Source organism: Vulpes vulpes, chromosome 13 (assembly GCF_048418805.1).
Source record: "Vulpes vulpes isolate BD-2025 chromosome 13, VulVul3, whole genome shotgun sequence".
NCBI lineage: Eukaryota > Metazoa > Chordata > Mammalia > Carnivora > Canidae > Vulpes > Vulpes vulpes.
The window spans coordinates 62,583,966-62,604,449 of NC_132792.1; the positions used below are offsets into that span (position 1 = coordinate 62,583,966).

At 35.2% G+C, this 20,484-nt stretch overlaps 1 protein-coding gene and 1 pseudogene across 5 annotated transcripts in view; one reads left to right on the plus strand and one right to left on the minus strand.

Moving 5' to 3' along the window:
- Positions 1 to 20,484, plus strand: part of ARFGEF1 (ARF guanine nucleotide exchange factor 1) — a 141,392-nt gene that overhangs the window by 52,099 nt on the left and 68,809 nt on the right. For all 5 annotated transcript variants that reach the window (XM_072734598.1, XM_072734597.1, XM_026012191.2 and 2 more), the window contains 4 exons: positions 2,820 to 2,966; positions 4,321 to 4,500; positions 7,362 to 7,638; positions 10,937 to 11,047. In XM_072734598.1, the coding sequence (XP_072590699.1) occupies positions 2,820 to 2,966; positions 4,321 to 4,500; positions 7,362 to 7,638; positions 10,937 to 11,047 (715 nt within the window). The remainder of the gene's footprint in view (positions 1 to 2,819; positions 2,967 to 4,320; positions 4,501 to 7,361; positions 7,639 to 10,936; positions 11,048 to 20,484) is intronic.
- Positions 19,851 to 20,342, minus strand: LOC112929982 (large ribosomal subunit protein uL24-like; annotated as a pseudogene).

Here is a 20,484-nt window from a genome sequence, read left to right on the forward strand (position 1 = left end):
ATAAGTTAAGAATCTCTTGTCTCTTGCTGCTTTAAGATTTTCTCTTTATCTTTGGAATTTGTAAGTTTCACTATTAAATGTCGAGGTGTTGAATGGTTTTTGGTTTTTTGCGGGGGGAGGAACATCTAGATCTCCTGGATCTGAATGCCTGTTTCCCTCCCCAAGTCAGGGAAGTTCTCAGCTATGATTTGTTCAAATATGCTTTCTGGCCCTTGTCTCTTTCAGTGTTTTCTGGAACCCCAATTATATCTAGATTCTTCCTTCTGAGGCTATCATTTATTTCCCTTAACCTTTCCTCATGGTCTCTTAATTGTTTTTCTCTTTTTTCCTCACCTTCCTTCCTTGCCATCAACTTGTCTTCTATGTCGCTCACACTTTCTTCCACCTCATTAACCCTGTCGTTAGGAAATCCAATTTGGATCGTATCTCATTTAATTGATTTTTAATTTTGGCCTGATTAGATCTAAATTCTGCAGTCATGAAGTCTCTTGAATCCTTTATGCTTTTTCCAAGAGCCATCAGTAGCTTTATAATTGTGCCCTGAATTGGTTTTCTGACATCGAATTGTAATCCATATTCTGTAACTCTGTGGCAGGGAGTACTGTTTCTGCTTCTTTCTTTTGTGGTGAATTCTTCCTTCTAGTCACTTTACTCCGTGCAGAGTGGCTGTATGAGCCGGCTGAGTCAAGAATATCAACCACGACCTAAGTAAATTTCACCCTAGATTGATTCTGACAAGGTCAGAGATCAGAAAATGAAAACAAAGATTAGAACAAAATAAAACAAAAGGATTACAAGTGAAAAACAAATTTTAAAACAGAGTAGTCAAAAATAAAAGGCCAAGAATCCCAAAGAAGAAGAAAAAAAAGAAAGAGAAAAGGAAAAAAAAAAAGGGAGAGGAACTAGGAGATGGTGGTGGTGAGGAAGTTGTAGTTGCGGGAGCGGTCCTAGAGGGTGATCCTCTTGGTTCTGAGTGTATTAAGTTCTGTATGTTAGAAGATGCTCAGTCCCAAATTTATATAAACCAGCAATACTTGTAGAAAGCCTCAACATTGACCACCAAAACATAAACAAGATAAAAGAGGGGGGCAGAATGGGAATGAAGAGAGAATATAATCTCCCAGAATAAACCAGCGCGGTATTCCACTTGGTTCAAGGTGCCTGCTGATCATGTTTTAGAAGGTGAGGCAGTGAAAACAACACAAAACAAAAAAAAATATGCCGTATATCTCCCAAAATTAAATTGAGTATGTTGCAGGGAATCTAGAAGTGGAAAATATATCTAAGACATGTAATTGTAGAAATATGAAAGTCAAAAAGGAGGAAACTTAAAAATGAAGAGGTTGTAAAATAATGTAGTTAAGGTGGGAAAAGAGGAAAAAAATATTGGAAATTTTTAGCCTGACATAAAAATGAGTTGTACTGGAAAAAGGGGGGGAAAAAAAAGGAGAGGTACCCTCTAGTTCTATATATTATAAATTGCTCGACTTCCCCTGGAGCTTTCCAGTTATGTTTGGTCAAGAACTTGCTCTTCTTCCCTGGTTCTTCAAGCGGGTTTTCTGGGTTCTGGGGGAGGGGTCTGCTGTACTGAATCTCAGGTGTGTGTGCTTGGGAGGAGATGCTTCACCCCTGCCCAGTGCAGGGCTCAGTGGGAGCTGTTTGCCGGGTGAAGCCTTGGTTCCCTGGCGGCCCGCCTCTCCCCAAGCACAAGGTGAAACGAGGAAAAACAACAATGGTGGCAGCCAGAATTCCAGCTCTGGAGTTGTCTCCCCACTAGTAACTAATGTAGTCTTTCAGTCTGCACTGGCCTAGATGTTCCCAGCCTGGCTTGGGTACATGGGTGCACTGATTTGCACAGCTTGCAGGGCGCCCAGTAGCAGAGTTCTCACTGTCCTGTGCCCTCCCCGCTTCCGCCTGTCCCAGGGGGAACACAGGATTGTGGACTTTGCTCAGCACCCTGGGATCCAGGGCCCTGTGTTGTTGGAATTGTGCTCCCAGTGGCCACGGCTTCCGAAGGCAGCAGGGCACAGACATCTCTGTCTGGAGCCGGCCCACCTAACTGACTGGCTTCTCCCAAATGCCCTGCCGGCTTCTTGCTCCAGCCCTTTACAGAGATTGGTCCACAGTTTGTGGATTTTTAAAGTTCCCGCTTCTCCGGGCCTGGGCTTTCCTGTCCTGGACGCTTTTGTCACCTGGCTTTAGCCTAGTTTCTCTTGGTGCCGCTCCCCTACTTGATTCTTTTTTATTTTATTTTTTCTGCCTTCCTACCCTGCTAGCAGCCAAAACCCTTCCCTCTGTAGCGTTCCGGCTGTTCTCTTTAAAACTCAGGTCGAAAAAAATAAAATAAAAAAATAAATCTCAGGTCGAATTTGTAGGTGTTCAGGATGTTTTGAAAGTTATATAGGTAAGTTGGTGGGACCAGGTGAGTTGAGGACCCCTACTCTTCCGCCATCTTGCCCATTTAAATGTGATAATACAACTTTCACAAAAGCAGTATCAATAGTGATTAAATAGAAAGCAGTAAGCTACTCTGATTCATCAGAGACAAGGTCTAAGGCTTGGCTTTCTCAAAATGTTGCCTGATTGTTTTATTGTGGTTATTATGTTTCTGTGGTTATTATGAATGTAAATAATTTTATGTGTTTATAGCTAATAAAGTTTTCTTCATGAAAGGTTGGTATAGCCTTGGCTTTGATTTTACTTTAATGTTTTTATACGAAAGATTTCATGTATATTCAATTATACACTATAGTTTTAATGTATATTTAATTAGCATATATGTATTAGTTTAATTTAGGATCTTTGTTTTTCAATTTCAGAAACTTATTGCTTATGGTCACTTGACTGGTAATGCTCCAGATAGTACAACACCAGGCAAAAAATTAATTGATAGAATTATTGAAACAATTTGTGGCTGCTTCCAGGGTCCTCAAACAGATGAAGGCGTTCAGTTGCAAATAATAAAGGTAATTGATTATATAGTGAATTTGTCATTCACAATCTCTATTTTTTAAAATCTGAAGCTATTTATCTTAGAAATATTTAGAAAGGTCATTTTATGTGCTTTCCAGCTGTAGTTGAGGTCTTTTAGTTGCTTTTTAGATACCATTTGAGGAAGTTTTGTTGATTATCATCTAGAAGATTATATGTCCAGTGGGCCCTCAGAGTCTCCCAGAGTTTTTCAGTTTCTGAAATGTTTGCTGTATATATTCCATCTTTTGAGCTTTAGGGCCCATGTGATGGTCCCTGTGACCCCTATACTGTCTTTTGTACTTTTCTAGACCCCTTATAGTCTGCACCCTATTTGTGCACCAGCTTTCCAGATTCCCTTGTACCTATTCATGTGCTGTACCTACTCAGCCAATCTTTGTGCTGTAACTTACCTAGATGATTAAACTCCTTAAAAGAAAAGTCACTCAGTTGTTTTTTCAGTCTTTTATATGTTTTGAATTCTTAAGGTGACTGCTAAATGGTTTTGGTGATATATTTGTAAATCAGTAAAATTTTCCTATGCTTTTAGTACTTTTGAAATCATTTTCGTGTGTGAATATAGCCCTTCTGAGCCTTTCAGTTTCATAGCTGTATTTACTTCACAAGTCATATCTTTATTCTAAAAAAGCTGCCTAATCAATTGGCCTATCATTTGCAATTTCTTATCACTCATGGTTTATTTAGCATATACTTAGTGCTGACTCTGCATAGCTTTCATTATACAACATAAAAGGAAAGAAAAAGGAGTTCTTGCTCTTGAGAAATTGCAAGTACCCTAATGTATGAACATTCACGTAAGTTAAAGCTATTGACTTTATTGAAAGATTCATTTAGGATGATTTTAAATGCTTTACTCCAATTTAATCTTATATTTTAAAACTTTATTCTATTTGTAAACCTCTTCAACAACAACAGCAGTACATTTATTGAGCTGTAAGAAATATCTCAGAAAAATTTGGGAGTGAATAAGAAAGTGTATCTTCCAAAGTTGACAGTCTCATTCAACAGATATGTCATATGAAGCATATCTGTGTTCTGCTGCAACAGAGTTAGTGCTGTGCATTTTAAGAAACTAAGTAATCTTTTTATTAAGATGAAACTTGGGCTGAAACAATTTAATTGAATAGTTTTCTATAGTTGGGTTTGGATTATTTGGAAATTACTGCCAGGTGATGATATGTATTCAAGGCTGGTAGAAATTCTTTTGGTGTATACTGAAAATTGTGTACTGGTGTCTGAAAGCTTAAATTATAATATAAAAATATTCATATTTTTGTGCTAAAACTCTGGATGTAGAAAATTGCTTCAACTGTGTCTTTCTTTTTAAAGGCTTTACTTACTGCAGTAACATCTCAACACATAGAAATTCATGAAGGAACTGTACTGCAAGCTGTGAGAACATGTTACAATATCTATCTAGCAAGCAAAAATCTCATCAATCAGACAACAGCCAAAGCTACTCTTACTCAGATGCTAAATGTTATCTTTGCACGCATGGAAAACCAAGCGGTAAGTATTAAGAAAGAGAGATTGTAAAGAATACCACAGGCATCAAATACAGAAAAGAGTTTATAGGGATGCCCGGGTGGCTCAGCGGTTAAGCATCTGCCTTCGGCTCAGGGTGTGATCCCGGAGTCCCAGGATTGAGTCCCACATCAGGCTCCCTGCATGGAGCCTGCTTCTCCCTCTGTGTCTCTACCTCTCTCTCTGTATCTCTCATGAATAAATAAATAAAATATTTTTTAAAAAGAGAGAAAAGAGTTTGTAAGGAAATTACAGTGAAATCTTTTGTGCTTATAGAGAAGAATGTTTTCCCTTATAGTTCTACTTGAGATCTGTGGCATTATTTTGCTTTGTTTTGAGGTTTACTGACTTGTTTGACTTTGGAATTAATTTCTTTCTTTCTTCTTTCTTCCTTTCCTTTCCTTCCTTTCTTTTGATCTTGTTTATTTATTCATGAGAGAGGCAGAGACATAGGAAGAGGGAGAAGCAGGCTCCCTATGGGGAACCTGATGTGTGGGACTCAATTCCAAGACCCGGGATCATGACATGAGCCAAAAACAGACTCCCAACCACTGAGCCACCCAGGCCCCCCTGACTTTGGAATTTCAAACATATTTTTAGTTGTTCACAAGTAGAATTTGAAAGACATTTATTGTCATCATCCTCATGGAAGTGTTTATGAATTGATAATATTTTTATTGTACTCAAACTTAGATGACTTTAATGTAGATATAAAACTACCTAATTTGATCTCTTCTGCTATAAAATTATTTAGTCATTAAATCCTCTAAAAATTATGTATCTATATTGTGGAAATACATTTGAGGGAGTCAGAGATCAGCTAAAGAATCATTTATACATATTTTTAAATTGTTCAGGTCTTCATAATTACACATCAACCTCTAACTTTTTTTGGAACTGATTTTAAACTTCAGAATTACAGAGAGCTCTCCTTTACCCCTCTTTTCCTTAAATATCAGCATTTTTTATAACCATATTATAATAGTCAGAAGGAGGAATTGACACACATTAGTGTTAAACAAACTACAGAACCTACTTGAATTTCACCAATTTTCCTACACATGTCCTTTATTTTGTTTCAAGATTGAATCCAGGATCTGACGTTGAACTTAATATAAGTTTAGTAGATGATAGGGATGTTGCTGAATACCCTGCAGTACACAGGACAGCCCCTCTCCACAACAAAGAATTATCTGATCTAAAATGTCAGTAGCACTGATACTGAGAAACCCTGACCTAGAAAGTATAGAAGTATATAGAAAATGCTTAAAGGTTTGTTTTCATGCAATAACATACACTTATTTATTTATTTATTTATTTATTTATTTATTTATTTATTTATTATTTTTTATTTATGATTTTTTTTTTTATTAGAGACGCACAGAGAGAGAGAGGCAGAGACACAGGCAGAGGAGAAGCAGGCTCCATGCAGGGAGCCTGACGTGGGACTCGATCTCGGGTCTCCAAGATCATGCCCTGGGCTGAAATCTGCACTAAACTGCTAAGCCACCGGGGCTGCCCACATTTCTTTTTTTAAAGGTTATTTTTAGAGTTTCTGTGATACTGGATTAAATAGAACTAGAATTCAACACCATGCTTGTCTGTGATTCCAAAGCATGTGTTTCCTCTACTAAACCATAGTGCCAACCTGTTGAAAGTTTAGACTGAGGGTGGGAGTGGATTGTAAGTCATAGGTTCTTCACTGCTAATTTGGAAATTGACTTTCTCATGAATGTGCTGAAGTATTGGTCTGAAAATTCTGTTCCAATTCCAACTGTGCATCTAACTATGCCCATCAGTTTCCTTATCTATAAAATACAGAATTTAGATCATGTGTATTATAAGGTTATTCCTACACTTTAAGTATTAAAATATTTCAATTTAAATTGATTTTATAAACTTATATTTTCACATAAACTAGAATATTACTAAGAAATATGAAATGTTCATATTTGGCACAGTAAAGTGTTTACCTTTATGGAAATTAATTCTGAGAATCTTATTAGGCCATGAGGACCAAAAGAGATGTGTCTAAAAGCAATAAAGTGCTAAAAAAAAAAGTGAAACCCTGTGATCTTGATCATTACTGTTTTAGCATCTTATGAGTAAGCTAGTTTTATAGGTGGTATTGTATGTATAATGACAAGTATCCTAAAATAAAACACAGATATTTGTCAATAAAGGTTTTTCATCCTTATTAAGATGACTGAGCAGAGACATAGAAGTACTCATTGCTGTTTTATTTGTTAAATGCAGTTTTATTATTTTTAATTAAAAAGACATTTGACAACATGACATAATAACATGTTACACTGACAGTTTCCTCCCTCTCTTGTTTCTCATTTGGTCATTTCTGACCCTCTGCCCCCTATAGGTAACTATTATTATTAACTGCTTTCTTGTATATCTAGATTTTGTTTCTGTATATATTAGTAAAAATGAATCTGTTTTATTTCCCCATCTACTTTTTCCCTTCCTTAGTGAAACTTTGATTTTAGGAAAATCCACTATTGGCAGTAATCCAATTATTAGTCTGAAGCTATTAAAATTTATTTTGGTTTTTAAATTTTGTTTAGGTTATACATTCACATGATTGAAACACCAAAAATAGTGAAGAGAAGATATATACTGAAAGACTTCCATCTCTATCCTTATGTGCCAATTTCCATTGCTCTAAGAAGTAACCACTATTACTTGTTCTTGTGTGTTTTTAGTATATTTTATATTTTTTCTTCTGATGGACAAAGTGGCACCTTATATATAAAGGGTTTATAGTTGAATATGATACCTCCAAATTTTAAACAACTTATTTTACTATTATTGGAAATTATTCTATTTCTTTGCAGTTGCAGGAAGCCAAACAAATGGAAAAAGAAAGGCATCGGCAGCATCATCATCTTTTACAGTCTCCAGTAAGCCATCATGAGCCCGAATCACCTCAACTTAGATATTTGCCACCTCAAACTGTTGATCACATGTCCCAAGAACATGAAGGGGACCTTGATTCCCATACAAATGATGTGGATAAAAGCCTTCAGGATGACACAGAACCTGAAAATGGATCTGATATTTCCAGTGCAGAAAATGAACAGACTGAAGCTGATCAGGCAACTGCAGCTGAAAGTAATCTTTTTGAGAAGGGGTTGTGGGGCGTGTGTTAAGGGAATAGTGTAGGCATGGATATTTGGGAAAGAAATGTGGAAAGGGTAATATGACTTAATGAATATCAGACACATTATGTTAATGTGAGTTTTTCCATCCTACATGGCGAAGTTAATTGACTACAACACATAAGACATTTATTAATAATAGTGTGCATTCATTAGCATCTCATGAGTAGTATGATTTACAGACTTGTTTTGGAGGAGATAAATATATTACTAGAGGGGGTCATAAATGTCTGCTAGCATGTGACACAGGAACTTCAGTTTTCTTCTTAAAATTAGCTTCATAGTGAATAACGACCTATTTTTTTAGTAAGGTTTTCTGGAATATGACTGAAAGTTTTAGGGCATCAAAATGTTACTGGTTTGGGAAAATATTATGGTCTATAAAGTACTAAAATTAAATATGAAAAGAAATCTTTTGAGTAACCACCTGCGAAAGTATTTTTACATCCTCATGTGTAGCAATCACTGAAATTGAGATGTTCTCTGATGGTATTTTTCTAAGTAAATTTATTTATACGAAAAGAGTGGGACACCTGAGTGGCTCAGTCCATTAAGCCACCGATTCTTGGTTTTGACTCTGGTCATGATCTCAAGTTCCTGAGTAGAAACCCTGAATTAACTCCACTCTTAGCATGGAGTCTGCTTGAGATCTTTCCCCTTTTTTCCTCCCCTGACCTTCCACTCTTCCATCTTCAAGCACTCTCTGTTTTCTCAAATAAATAAAATCTTTTTTAAAAGTGGGTTACAAGATAACAAAAAATTAAATTACATTTATTGTACTAATTTATTTCTCTAAAAATAATCACATGAAGTCATCTTTCACCCCAAACATTATTTTGACTTTTAGCTGTTCTATAAAACCTCCAGGGAGTTGGGTTGTTCCCTTTGTTCCTTCTTAGATTGGTGTCAAAAATGACGGAAATTCTCTTGCCTATTCACTGTGTTTGTGTAGAGGTAGGATGGTTAGGGCTTAGTAACAGTTTATCTGAATTCTGTATTTTTCTTTGAGAAGAGACTTCTGTAATATATTTTCAGCTCTGGATTTTTTTTTTTTTAACCACACATCTTTTTTTTTATAACAATACTGACATGAACATCAGCAGTGGCATGATTGGGTGCCTTTTCACTATTTTTCATAGTGCTTTATTCTTTATTTTAAAAGGGATAATTTCCATAAATCCAAGCTAATACTCAAGTACACACAGTACTCAAGCTAATAGTAAATCTGTATTGTTTATATGATTTACATTTTTCTAGTCTGCCCTTGCCAGAATTTTACCTGGTTTTACTGTGAGTTTATAAAAGGGCTGATTGAAAGAGCTAATCCCTAATAGAGGTGACAACCTCCTTCTGCAACCCTTTGTTTGCTTCCTAGAGTTAGGATTCTCTCATTGTTTGTCTTCCTCTCTAATTTTTCTCCCCTGAGTTTACCTCCTTTCTAGTTAGGAAATTTTTTGTCAGAAGAAACAACGTGGGCTGAGACCCATAGAATGGAAGCATCTACTGTGTATGAGTCACTTTATAGGATACAGAGTTATAAATAAAACATAATTCACTGTGTCGTAGTAATGATTATTTTGGCAGTATAGGTGTTTGCTCCCAGCAGCTGATAAGGAAAATTCTGCCTGAGAAGCATTGGTTAAGAGTGCTCCGGAGTTAGATTACCTGCTTTGAATTACATCTCTGTCACTTATTAGTTATGTGACTTTTTGGACATAATAGTTAGCTTCTCTAGTGATTTCCTATGTGTAGTAAATATTACTGTTATTCTAATCTATTTCTGTTAGATAATTTGTATGAGAATTGACTCTTGATTTCATTAGTTATTTTATACACATATTAGTGACTGTGTATATTTAAGTTTTGTTGAACTAACTTTCAGACTTTAGATAATTTTAGCCAATAAGAGCACAGAAATACAAAGCTTAGGGGCACCTGGCTGGTTCAGTCAGTGGAATCTGTGACTCTTGAGATTGTAAGTTTAAGCCTCATGTTGGGTATAGAAATGACTTAAAAAATAAAATCTTAAAAAATATATAAAAGCCTAAGAATGATGGAAAAAATATTTTGTCAAGCATTTATATTTTTACTCCACTGAAGAATCTAAGTGTTACTGTATTTGAATTTTTTATAAAATAAGTTTACTGATTTGGTCTCCTTATTTATCAAATTCCCCTTGTGGCATTCAGTATTTTATAGAATATAGCAAACATAGGAGCAGTGAACAATAGGGAGGACAGGCTTCTGGAAGCCAGAATCATAAGTAGTAATGGGTGTGGGGATGGGTGTGTTAGCAATATAAACTTCTTGATTTTTTTTATAGTATTATAGTATTTTTATATATTTTTATAGTATTATGGTATTTTTTTTCTTTATAGTATAACTATACTTGTTTTAAAGTATAACTACCTTTTATAGTAATGAGAGTGTGTTTTATAGTAATGGGGATGGGTGTGTTAGCACTATAAACTCATGTGCAGTCTGATGCCATTTGGAGTAGTAGAACAGAACAGGGTCCTGGATCCCAAAGCATCTCAAAGTGCTAGTTGAACCTTCCTTAGATATTTGCAGCATTTCAAAAAACCCAATGGAAATCCTATTTTTATCTGTAAGCTAACTCTGGAAAGTAAAATTTTATCAGTTTCTCTTATGCTGTTCAGAAATTTTCATGGGCTTTTCAGTCTTTTTGATTGTTAAATTGGGGACCAAATTATTTTTTACTTATTAAATAGAGTTTTACAATGGATATGTAGATTCTTTTGGGGAAGAAAAATAGTAAGGAAGGGCTGGAAAGTACTGGTGGATACCCAGACAGCCCTGTCTCTCTTCTTCAAGGATCTCACAAATATTAAGGCACAATGACGAGCTTGTTATTATTGATGAACTGGGCTAATCAGTGTAGGCTTTAATTACATTTAATGTATACTTATAAGAGTTTCAGATATGTTAGAAATGTTTCATTCAAAATACTTTAAAATGTTTGGCTCCTAAAGGAATAGTCTAGAAAATTCACTTAAGTTGAATGATCATTTAGTAGTTTGTCAAGTGAATCATTTTTTAAATTGACTTGAATTTATAAAATATTTTAAATTTGATTTCGTTATGAATTTTGAAGGTTTAACTTATAATAGCTCCTAGTTTCATGTATCAGATTTTCTTTTATTCTTAATTTTTAAGAAAGTTTTTAAATGTTTGGTAACGTTTTCCGAAAAAGCCAAAATAATGTTTCCTTGGATTTTTCTTTTTTAAAGCATTATCTAAAAATGACATATTATATGATGGAGAAAACCATGACTGTGAGGAAAAGCCACAAGACATTGTACAGAGCATTGTAGAAGAAATGGTGAACATTGTTGTTGGAGGTAGTGTATTTCACTCAAAATTGATTTCTTCTGTCTTTGATGTTTCATCTCATTTGGAGGCTATTTTTGTAGTGTATGGAGCAAAAATATAAGCTCTTTCTCAAATTAGAGTGTGTGTATAGAAAAAATATTTAGATATCTTTCATTATAGAAGAGTTACTCTCTTTTTTCTCTAGGTTCAGTTACAATCTTTTATAAAAATCCATTATTCCCCTACCCCATTAAAAGTTGATGCCATTTCATTTTTTTGTTTTTGTGTTTCGTGGTAGAGGTATATTCTTTATCCTCCTAAATGTGCTAAACATGATAAACTAGAAAATATTGAATTTGATTTGGTTTTAAGTATTCATGCCTTTTTAAGAAAAAATCATGCTTTTTTATATCTTTATTATCACAACCAAGGTATAGTTGTTATAGGGCCAAGTCCTATCTTATGGATTATATTATAAAGATGTCTTAAAGTTTGTTAGGAATTAAACTCACATTTTCCATAAATAGTATTATTTATAGATAGGATTAGGTTTGAGACCAATCCACTGAAGCTTATTTAGTTCATAGTATCTTGCCCAGAACTAAGCGTAATACCTTGCTACATATACTTCTAGATGTATGATTAAATGTACTATATGGCTCCTGAATGAGAATAATACTGTTTCCACCATACCTAACTCCCACTTATAACATCATTTCTAAGAATATATTTTCTCCTTTAATGCAACACTAGAACCAGGCATTCATCTGATTGCCTTCTCTTTTTTTTATCTTTTCATTCAGCAAATACTAAGGAAGTGCTTACAGTTGTGTGGCACTGTAGGAGGATACAAAAGTTAATCCAAGATAGAGCCTACTCTGGAAGAAGGGGGTTCTGGAATATATGTATGTAAGACTAATACAAGGTATAGAGTAATAAGTGCCATTACATAGAAATAGCTAACATCCTAATAAAATTCAGAAAAAAAAGTGATTATTTCTAGTTAAAATGAACCAGAAGAGTTTCATGTAGGAGATGATACTTGAAATTAGACTGGATTCACACAGGTCTAGGGATGGTATTTGATGTATTGAAAGCTTTTGGTTCAAGTGTAGAGGAGAGGGTGGTTTGGGAAATGACATGTGGTGGTTTGGCTGACGTATTAAGTATGTGATGTCATAGAATGGTAAGGTTAAAGAAATCTTGAACAAACTTACTAATTAAAGCTTTAAGATTTTAGACTTCATTCCATCATAAAATTAGTTAACATTAAGGATTTTTAAACTAAGAGGTGGAATGATTAGAATTATGTTTTAAGAAACTAGGTGGAGAAGTAGAAAGTACAGTAGGAAATCAGTACAGTAATGGAATCCTCAGTATGACAGAAACAGTGGAAATGGAGACGAAAACGTGAATGAGAAGTGAGATAATGCATGTTAAATCAAGAAGACTTTACAGCTGGGATGCCTGGGTGGCTCAGCGGTTTAGCGCCTGCCTTTGGCCCAGGGCGCGATCCTGGAGTCCCGGGATCGAGTCCCATGTCCGGCTCCCGGCATGGAGCCTGCTTCTCCCTCTGTCTGTGTCTCTGCCTCTCTTTCTCTCTCTCTGTCTATATCATGAATAAATGAATAAAATCTTAAAAAAAAAAAAAAAAGAAGACTTTGCAACTGATTAAATATCTAGGTGACAAAGAGAAATTATAAGGTATCTCAAAGACCCCCAAGATACCTCAGGGTTTTGTTACTCACTAGAAGAAATCAGGACTCCTCATATAGTTAGACTCACCACTAGAATTTTTACTGTGTGAAGGTACAGTACAAAATCATCAGGACGAAGGCAGCCCGGGTGGCTCAGCAGTTTGGCACCGCCTTCAGCCCTGGGCATGATCCTAGAGTCCCGGGATCGAGTCCCACGTCAGGCTCCCTGAATGGAGCCTGCTTCTCCCTCTGCTTGTGTCTTTGCCTCTCATGAATAAATAAATAAAATCTTTAAAAAAAATCATCAGAGAGAAAAGGTATATGGGGCAATGCCTGAAAGGAAATCAGATGCATACTTCAAGGAATCCTCTCCCAGTGAAGTCACACAGGAGGCTTTTAATTCTTCCACATCAGGGCAAGTCATTAGACCCATATCCAGAGTTATGTAGGCTCCTTCTGCCCAAATTTCAGATTTCCACAAGGAAAGCTGCTTTTCAGCATAAACCATATTGTTTGTACAAATAGTTTAGGTATGGTGAACCACTCTTAATAGTTCTGGGAATAGTGGGAACCCTTCCAAAATAAAATAAATTCCTGGGTGCTAGTGAAGGCCCAACCTTGAAAGCAGGCCTTTCTAAGGATAGGCAGTCTCAGACCTGCTGTGTTAACTCTTCCCTCCATGGGTAGTCTGCTAGTTTCTGAGCCTAAATGGCAGGTGGATGGTTGTAGAGTTGGTAGAATTGAATCATGTTGGAGAAGTTGGCTTGGGGGAAAAAATACTAGTTTCTATTTTGGCATACTAAATTTGACCTTCTGGTGCCCTATTCATATGGGAATTTTGTGAAATGTATTTCATAAACATAGAACAGAAACAGAAACATAGAAATCCGGCCTAAGATACCAAGGCAGATACTATAGATAGGAGTCATTCTATTAAAATTAGTAGTTGAAGCCATAAGATCATTGAATGAGAAAGTATAGAGACTGTAAAGAAGAGTCCGTGATCTTGGGGAATATGAATTTTAAAACAAATTTTAAAAGCCCTATACACTTACCATGAGGGAAAAAAGAGCATTATGTACCCATACATTCTTTAAAAGTTTAATAATATATCCAAGGGGATGGGAAATTACATTCCATGAACCAGATTTGGCCCATTGCCCATTTTTGTAAATGTTTTCTTGGAACACATGCTCATTTGTTTACGTATTGCCTATACTGGCTGTCTTTGCACTACAAAAGTAGAACTGTGTAGTTGCAACAGACCATATGCCTTCAAAGCCTAAAATGTTTACTAACTGGCCCTTTGCAAAAAACTTTACCAGTCTCAAATACATATTAATTCAGAGTGTGAAATGAAATTTCTCTCATTTTTATGCAACTTTTTACTTAGAGCATTTTCAAACCTAGAGAAAAGTCCAAAGAACAGCACAGTGAACCCCTGTGTATGCCCTTTCTCTAGATTCACTGGTTGTTAAGAATTTTGGAACATTTATTTTATGTGTCTTTAAATGGACCTACATACATTCGTATATGTAAATATGTGAGTTTTCCCCATCTTTGCTGAACCTTTTAAAAATTGGTTATGTATACCTTGATACTTCTAAATACTTCAGCATATATCTTCTAAGAATAAAGGCATTCTCATACATAACCATAATTCCTTTTCACACCTAAGAAAATTAACACTATTTCAAGAATATCTAATATAAATACTACATTTTAAAACGTTCCCAAATTCCCAAAATGTCTCTCTTACATCTTTTTTTTCCTTTTCTTTTTTAAGTGCAGGACCTGATCTGAGTACACTTTTGCTGCATTTGGTTTTGTCTCTTTGGTCTCCTTAGTTTAGAACAAGTCTTCTTGCTCCTTCATAACATTTACCTTTTTTAAAAGAGTATGAAATTATCTTGTAGAATATTACACATTTTGAGTTGATATGACAGTTTCCTGATTTAGTTTAAATGTATTTGACAGGAATACAATACTGCATAGGTAATGTTGGTACTTCTTAATACATCATGTTATGTTAATTGGTGCATAACGACAAGTTACTCCTATTAGTGATGTTTGATCACTTGGTTAAGATGATGATGACCAGCTCTCATCATTGTAAAGGAGCATTTTTCCCTTTATAACTGTAGTTGACATTTCAACGAATGACATGCATTGGAACTGCATGGATCTACTATATGTGGATTTTTTTCCCCATAAATATAGTCCTGTGAATGTATTTTCTCATTGATTTTCTTAATTTTTCTCTAGTCTACTTGATTATAAGAATTATAGTATATAATACATGCAACATGAAAAATATGTGTTAATCAACTATATGTTATCAGTAAGGTTTCTGAGCAGCAGTAGGCTCTTAGTAGTTAAGTTTTGGGGAGTCAAAAAATTACACAGCTTTTCAACTACACCACAGGTTGGTGCCCCTAACCCCTGTGTTGTTCAAGGATCAACTGAAATATAAAATAATTGGAGAATAATACTTTGAGATCATAGAAGGATCCATTCATTTAGTGGTTTTAGCATCCATTGATGATCCTTGATTTACTTAGATGTTACATTGGTTAAAAATAGTGATTTTGTAATTTCAACATTAATTGACAATTTTTTTTAATTGACAACTTTTCTATGGACAAGACCGCTTCTCCTTTAAAAAAAATAATACTGTGAGCTCATGAAGTCTTTTGTTATTCAATGTATTCTAATCATTTGCCATTATTCTTTGTTCCTGATCTGGGCAATAGGAATCGAGCTCCTTTGTCTTTCTGATGTAATCTATTATCTTATGAGCATTTCCTTCTTTTCTGGAACAGCAGTATGTTTTAAGTTAAATGTTCAACTTTCCCTTTCCTCTGACCTTGAATCAGTTACTTCTTTAAGGAGTTTTTGTTCTTTTTAGTGGACAGTTGTATTTAGACTAGGTGTACTACTCATTGCTACTGAGGTGTCATTACTTCTTAGCCTTTCCAGTGTACAGAAATAGGGTGATATAGTCACAAGTTCATATTGATAGTTCCAGTTCACATTCAGTGCCACTAGATTTCTCTTCATCCTTCTGATATTTCATATTTGTATCTCTCTCTTCCCCAGTTAAAAACCCAAGTTCTCAGCAACAATGTACCATTATCAGCAACGACTTACTAATTTAAGTTCAAAATTCTTTTGTATGTGTGTATTTAGAGTATGTCCTACTAAGAGTAAATAATAGCTATGCTGTATGCAATAACACAGTTTACAATAGTAAACTGTATTAACTTTTATTGATTTAATTTTATTTATTTGAAGATCACTTGCATGAATCAAAGTAAAAATTATATAAAACATTAATTCAGAATTCTTCCATCCATTCCTTCCTTTGCTGACCTAGTTTCCATAGGTAGCCACTTTCATTAGCTTTTAGTTTATCCTTTGTTTTGTGTTTGTGTGTGTGTGAATTTCCCCCAGACTAACAAGCAGGTTATTTCTCTTTCTTTTTGGCAAAACACTATGTCTTCTCCCTTTTTTTGTCTTCCTTTTTTTCACCTAATATTTTTTTTTTTAAGATTTTTTTTTTTATTTATTCGTGAGAGACACAGAGAGAGAGGCAGAGACACAGGCAGAGGGAGATGCAGGCTCCGTGCAGGGAGCCTGACGTGGGACTCGACCCCCGGTCTCCAGGATCACACCCCAGGCTGCAGGCAGCGCCAAACCGCTGCGCCATTGGGGCTGCCCTTTTTCACCTAATATTTTCTAGAAATCCTTTTATTTTAGGTGATGGTTGATAGAGATTTTCCTTATTTTTTCTCTTGGCTCACTCTCTGCATAATACTCTATCATGTGGACATGTCATAGTTGACTCAACCAGTCCCTTACTAACAGGAACTTTGGTTGTTTCCAATGTTTTGTTATTACTAGTAATGCTGCAGTGAGTAACCCCTTACATCTGTATTGTTTCTTACTTGTGGGGGGTTTATCTTGGTGAAAGATTCATAGAAGTGAGATTACTGGGTCAAGTGATAAATGAATGTGAAGATTAATTAGCTATTGCTGAATTTCCCTTCATAGATATTGTACCATTTTGCAGTCTTATTTTTTATTTGTACCATTTTGCATTCTTACCAGCAATGTACCTGTTTCTCCATAATTGCCAGTGGAATTTAAAGTTTTGAAATTTTGCCAGCCTGTTAGGTGAGAAACCTATCTATTTTTTTTAATTCTAGTATATTTAATGTTCAGTGTTACATTAGTTTCAGGTGTACAATATAGTGATTCAGCAATTCAATACATTATTCAGGGCTCATCCTGTTAGTGTACTCTTAATCCCTTTTACCAGTTTCACCATCTGTTAACCATTAGTTCTCCATATTTAAATAGAGTCTGGTTTTATGTTTGTCTCTTTTTTCTTTGTCCATTTGTTTTATTTCTTAAATTCCACATATGAGTGAAATCATATAATATTTGTCTTTTTCTCACTTATTTCACTTAACATAATATCCTCTAGATCTATCCATGTTGTTGCAAATGACAAGATTTCATTCTTTTTTAGGGCTAAGTAATACTCCATTGTGTATATATACTACATCTTCTTCATTTCTTAGTTTGGTTTTAATTTGAATTTCTATGTCAGTGAGATTAAATATTATATCAGATATTTGGGCCATTGTATTTCTTTTTTTTTAGTGAATCATCTATGCATACCTTTTGTTCATTCTATCAGATTTTAATTTTTCTGTTATCTTTGATTATTTTCCCTTAGTTTTTAAGAATTCTTTTTATATTAGGATTCTGAGATATATTTTACAAATAATTTCTCTCATTTTATTGTTTGTCAAGTCTTTTGACTTTGATATGGTGTTTTTTGCTCTGCAGGAGTTGTGTTCTTTTTTCTTAAATATTGTTCATGCATGTCTGCATACACGTTTTAAAACCTAAATGGGAACACACTGTACTTACTGTTTTATAATCTGCTTTTTCAAATTCTGTAGTTTCCATTTTATGTCAGTTTGTATTTTATTATACTGATGGTCCATAATTTATTTAAATAATCTCCTATTAATACTAACATTTAGATTATTTCCAGGTTTTTGCTCTTTTATGTACACTACTCTGAGGAGCATTCTTGTTACAGATATCTTTTAGCGCTTTAGGATCAATTTATTAAAAGAATACTTTTGAAAAAGGAATATTTCGATCAAAATGTATGATCATTTAAAATTTATACACAGTGCTTTGTTTAATATCGCTTTACTGGATGGATTATTTCTTACTGTTGTACTTTGTGTTTCTTTGATAACTGGCAGGGTCAAAACACAGGCAGCAGTCATTATTTTTGTAGGTCAAATATTGGTAGTTTCATGGTCCAATGAATAACCAGGGGCTATTTATAATTTCTAAATTGCCTATTCATGACTTTTGCCTGTTTTTCCTTTTAGTTTTTTGATTTGTTTGTTCTTATTTCAAAGGATTGTTCACATTAAGAAACTAGCCCTTATTCAGTGTAATGTAAATATTATTTTCTAGTCAGTTTTTGTTTTGTTTTCATTTTGTTCAGCATTTGCTTATGTTATTCCAAGCAGATATTTGACCACACATAAAAAATTTAACAAATATTGTCTTTTTCTGTTTGTTTGTTTTTTTTCTTAAAGATTTTATTTATTTATTCATGAGAGACAGAGAGGCAGAGACATAGGCAAAGGGAGAAGCAGGCTCCTCACAAGAAGCCCAATGCAGGACTTGATCCTGGGACTCCAGGATCATGCCCTGGGCCAAAGGCAGATGCTCAACTGCTGAGCCACCCAGGCGTCCCAAATACTGTATTTTTCTTTGTGAATTCTGTTTTTGTCTTGCTAAGAATGGATTTTACCACCTCAAGATTACAGAAATATTCTGCCAATACATTTTTCTAATATTTTTATTTTTATTTTTTTAAAGATTTTATTTATTCATGAGAGACACAGAGAGAGAGGCAGAGACACAGGTAGAGGGAGAAGCAGGTTCCATGCAGGGAGCCCGATGCAGGACTCGATCCCGGGACTCCAGGATCACGCCCCTGGGCTGAAGGCGGTGCACTAAACCACTGAGCCACCCAGGCATCCCATATTTTTGTTTTTATTTTCTGAATTTAGATCTTTAATTCGTCTGAAATTGATTTTTCTGTATAGTATGTGATTGCATAGCTAACCAACAGAATCCTTTCTTTCCCAATTAATTTGAAATTCCAGTTTTACCCTACATGATTCTGCTTGAGTTTCCTTTAGAGTAACATTGAGCTATTTATTTATTATCTAGTGTTGAATTGTTTAAAATATTTTAATTTTATAGTACACTTTGATTTCTGTAGTGCAAGTCCCCAACCCCTGCCAATTTTTTGAGACATCTTCTTATATTTCTACATGACTTTAGAACCCGTTGATTAAATTAAAAAAAAAAAAGTTTATTTGGTGATTGGAATTGTGTTGTGTGTGTTAATTTACAAAGTTAACTTGGGGAGATATATCTTCTTTGTAGTACTGAAACTTCTTATCCAGAAACATAAGTTCAGTCAGTCAGATCTTCTGTGTCACTCAGTAAAATTTCATCCTTTGGCTCTTGCACACTTCCTGTTAAATTATTTCTATATTCTTTGTTTTAGTTTTTTTTTTTTTTTAATTATTCATGAGAGACAGAGAGGCAGAGATATAGGCAAAGGGAGAAGCAGGCTTCCTGTGGGGATCCTGATGCAGGACTCGATTCCAGGACTCCAAGGTCACACACCCTTGGCTGAAGGCGCTCAACAGAAGACGCTCAACAGCCGAACCACCTAGGCGTCCGTAGTTTTAGGGTTGTGTGTGTGTGTGTTTTTTTTAAGATTTTATTTATTTATTCATGAGACACACACACACACACACAAAGAGAGAGAGAGAGAGAGAGGCAGAGATACAGGCAGAGGGAGAAGCAGGCTCTATGCAGGGAGCCCGATGTGGGACTTGACCCTGCGTCTCCAGGATCAGGCCCTGGGCTGAAGGCAGCACTAAACTGCTGAGCCATCCGAGCTGTCCCTTAGTTTTAGTTTTGATATTATTTTGGATAAATCATTTTCCCCCCCACTTTCTACTTTATTTTTTTTTCACTTTAACAGTTTTTATTTGAAGTCATATATAAGATTATTTTATTCCTGCATCTTCTCAGTTGTTTCTTCCTTATATTTGCCCTTTTCCTAATTGGTGAGATTTGGCTTTACATCAAGGATGTTTTTGCCGTCTTTGTCCGGTTTTAGTCTAGTGTTAACCAGACTTTTTATGCTGGGGTGAAAGCCCATATGGACAGTTATACCATTCACTTTCTGTGGCTGTATTCGTTCAGTGTAGATGCTGCGTTTCTCCTGTAAACCTGGACTACTTTGCCAATTTGCTGACCTTTGTGGTGGTGTCCTCGCACAAATTGTACTTCATCATTCTTTTGAATGGACGTGGATTGAACATTGTACTTCTGTTGTCTCAGCTTTTTGCTTTTTTTTGTTGTTGTTTTTTTGGGGGGGGGGGTTGTCTCAGCTTTTTGGAAAGAAGGGAAGACAAAATCTTCCTGTGAATGTGGGAAAGTGCTTTGAAATACCTTTACCGTTCTTGGTCCAGACAGAAGTCACAAAGGAACTGAACTTCATTTTTTGGCTGCTGGCACTGGCCACAAAAGGCTCCCACTTCCTAATTTAATTGGAATATAGAAAAACCCTTATTTTCCTATGTTTGTCTTCTACTTATTCACCTTTGAATTCCCATTGTTTGTAAAGGTTTTTTATTTGCTTA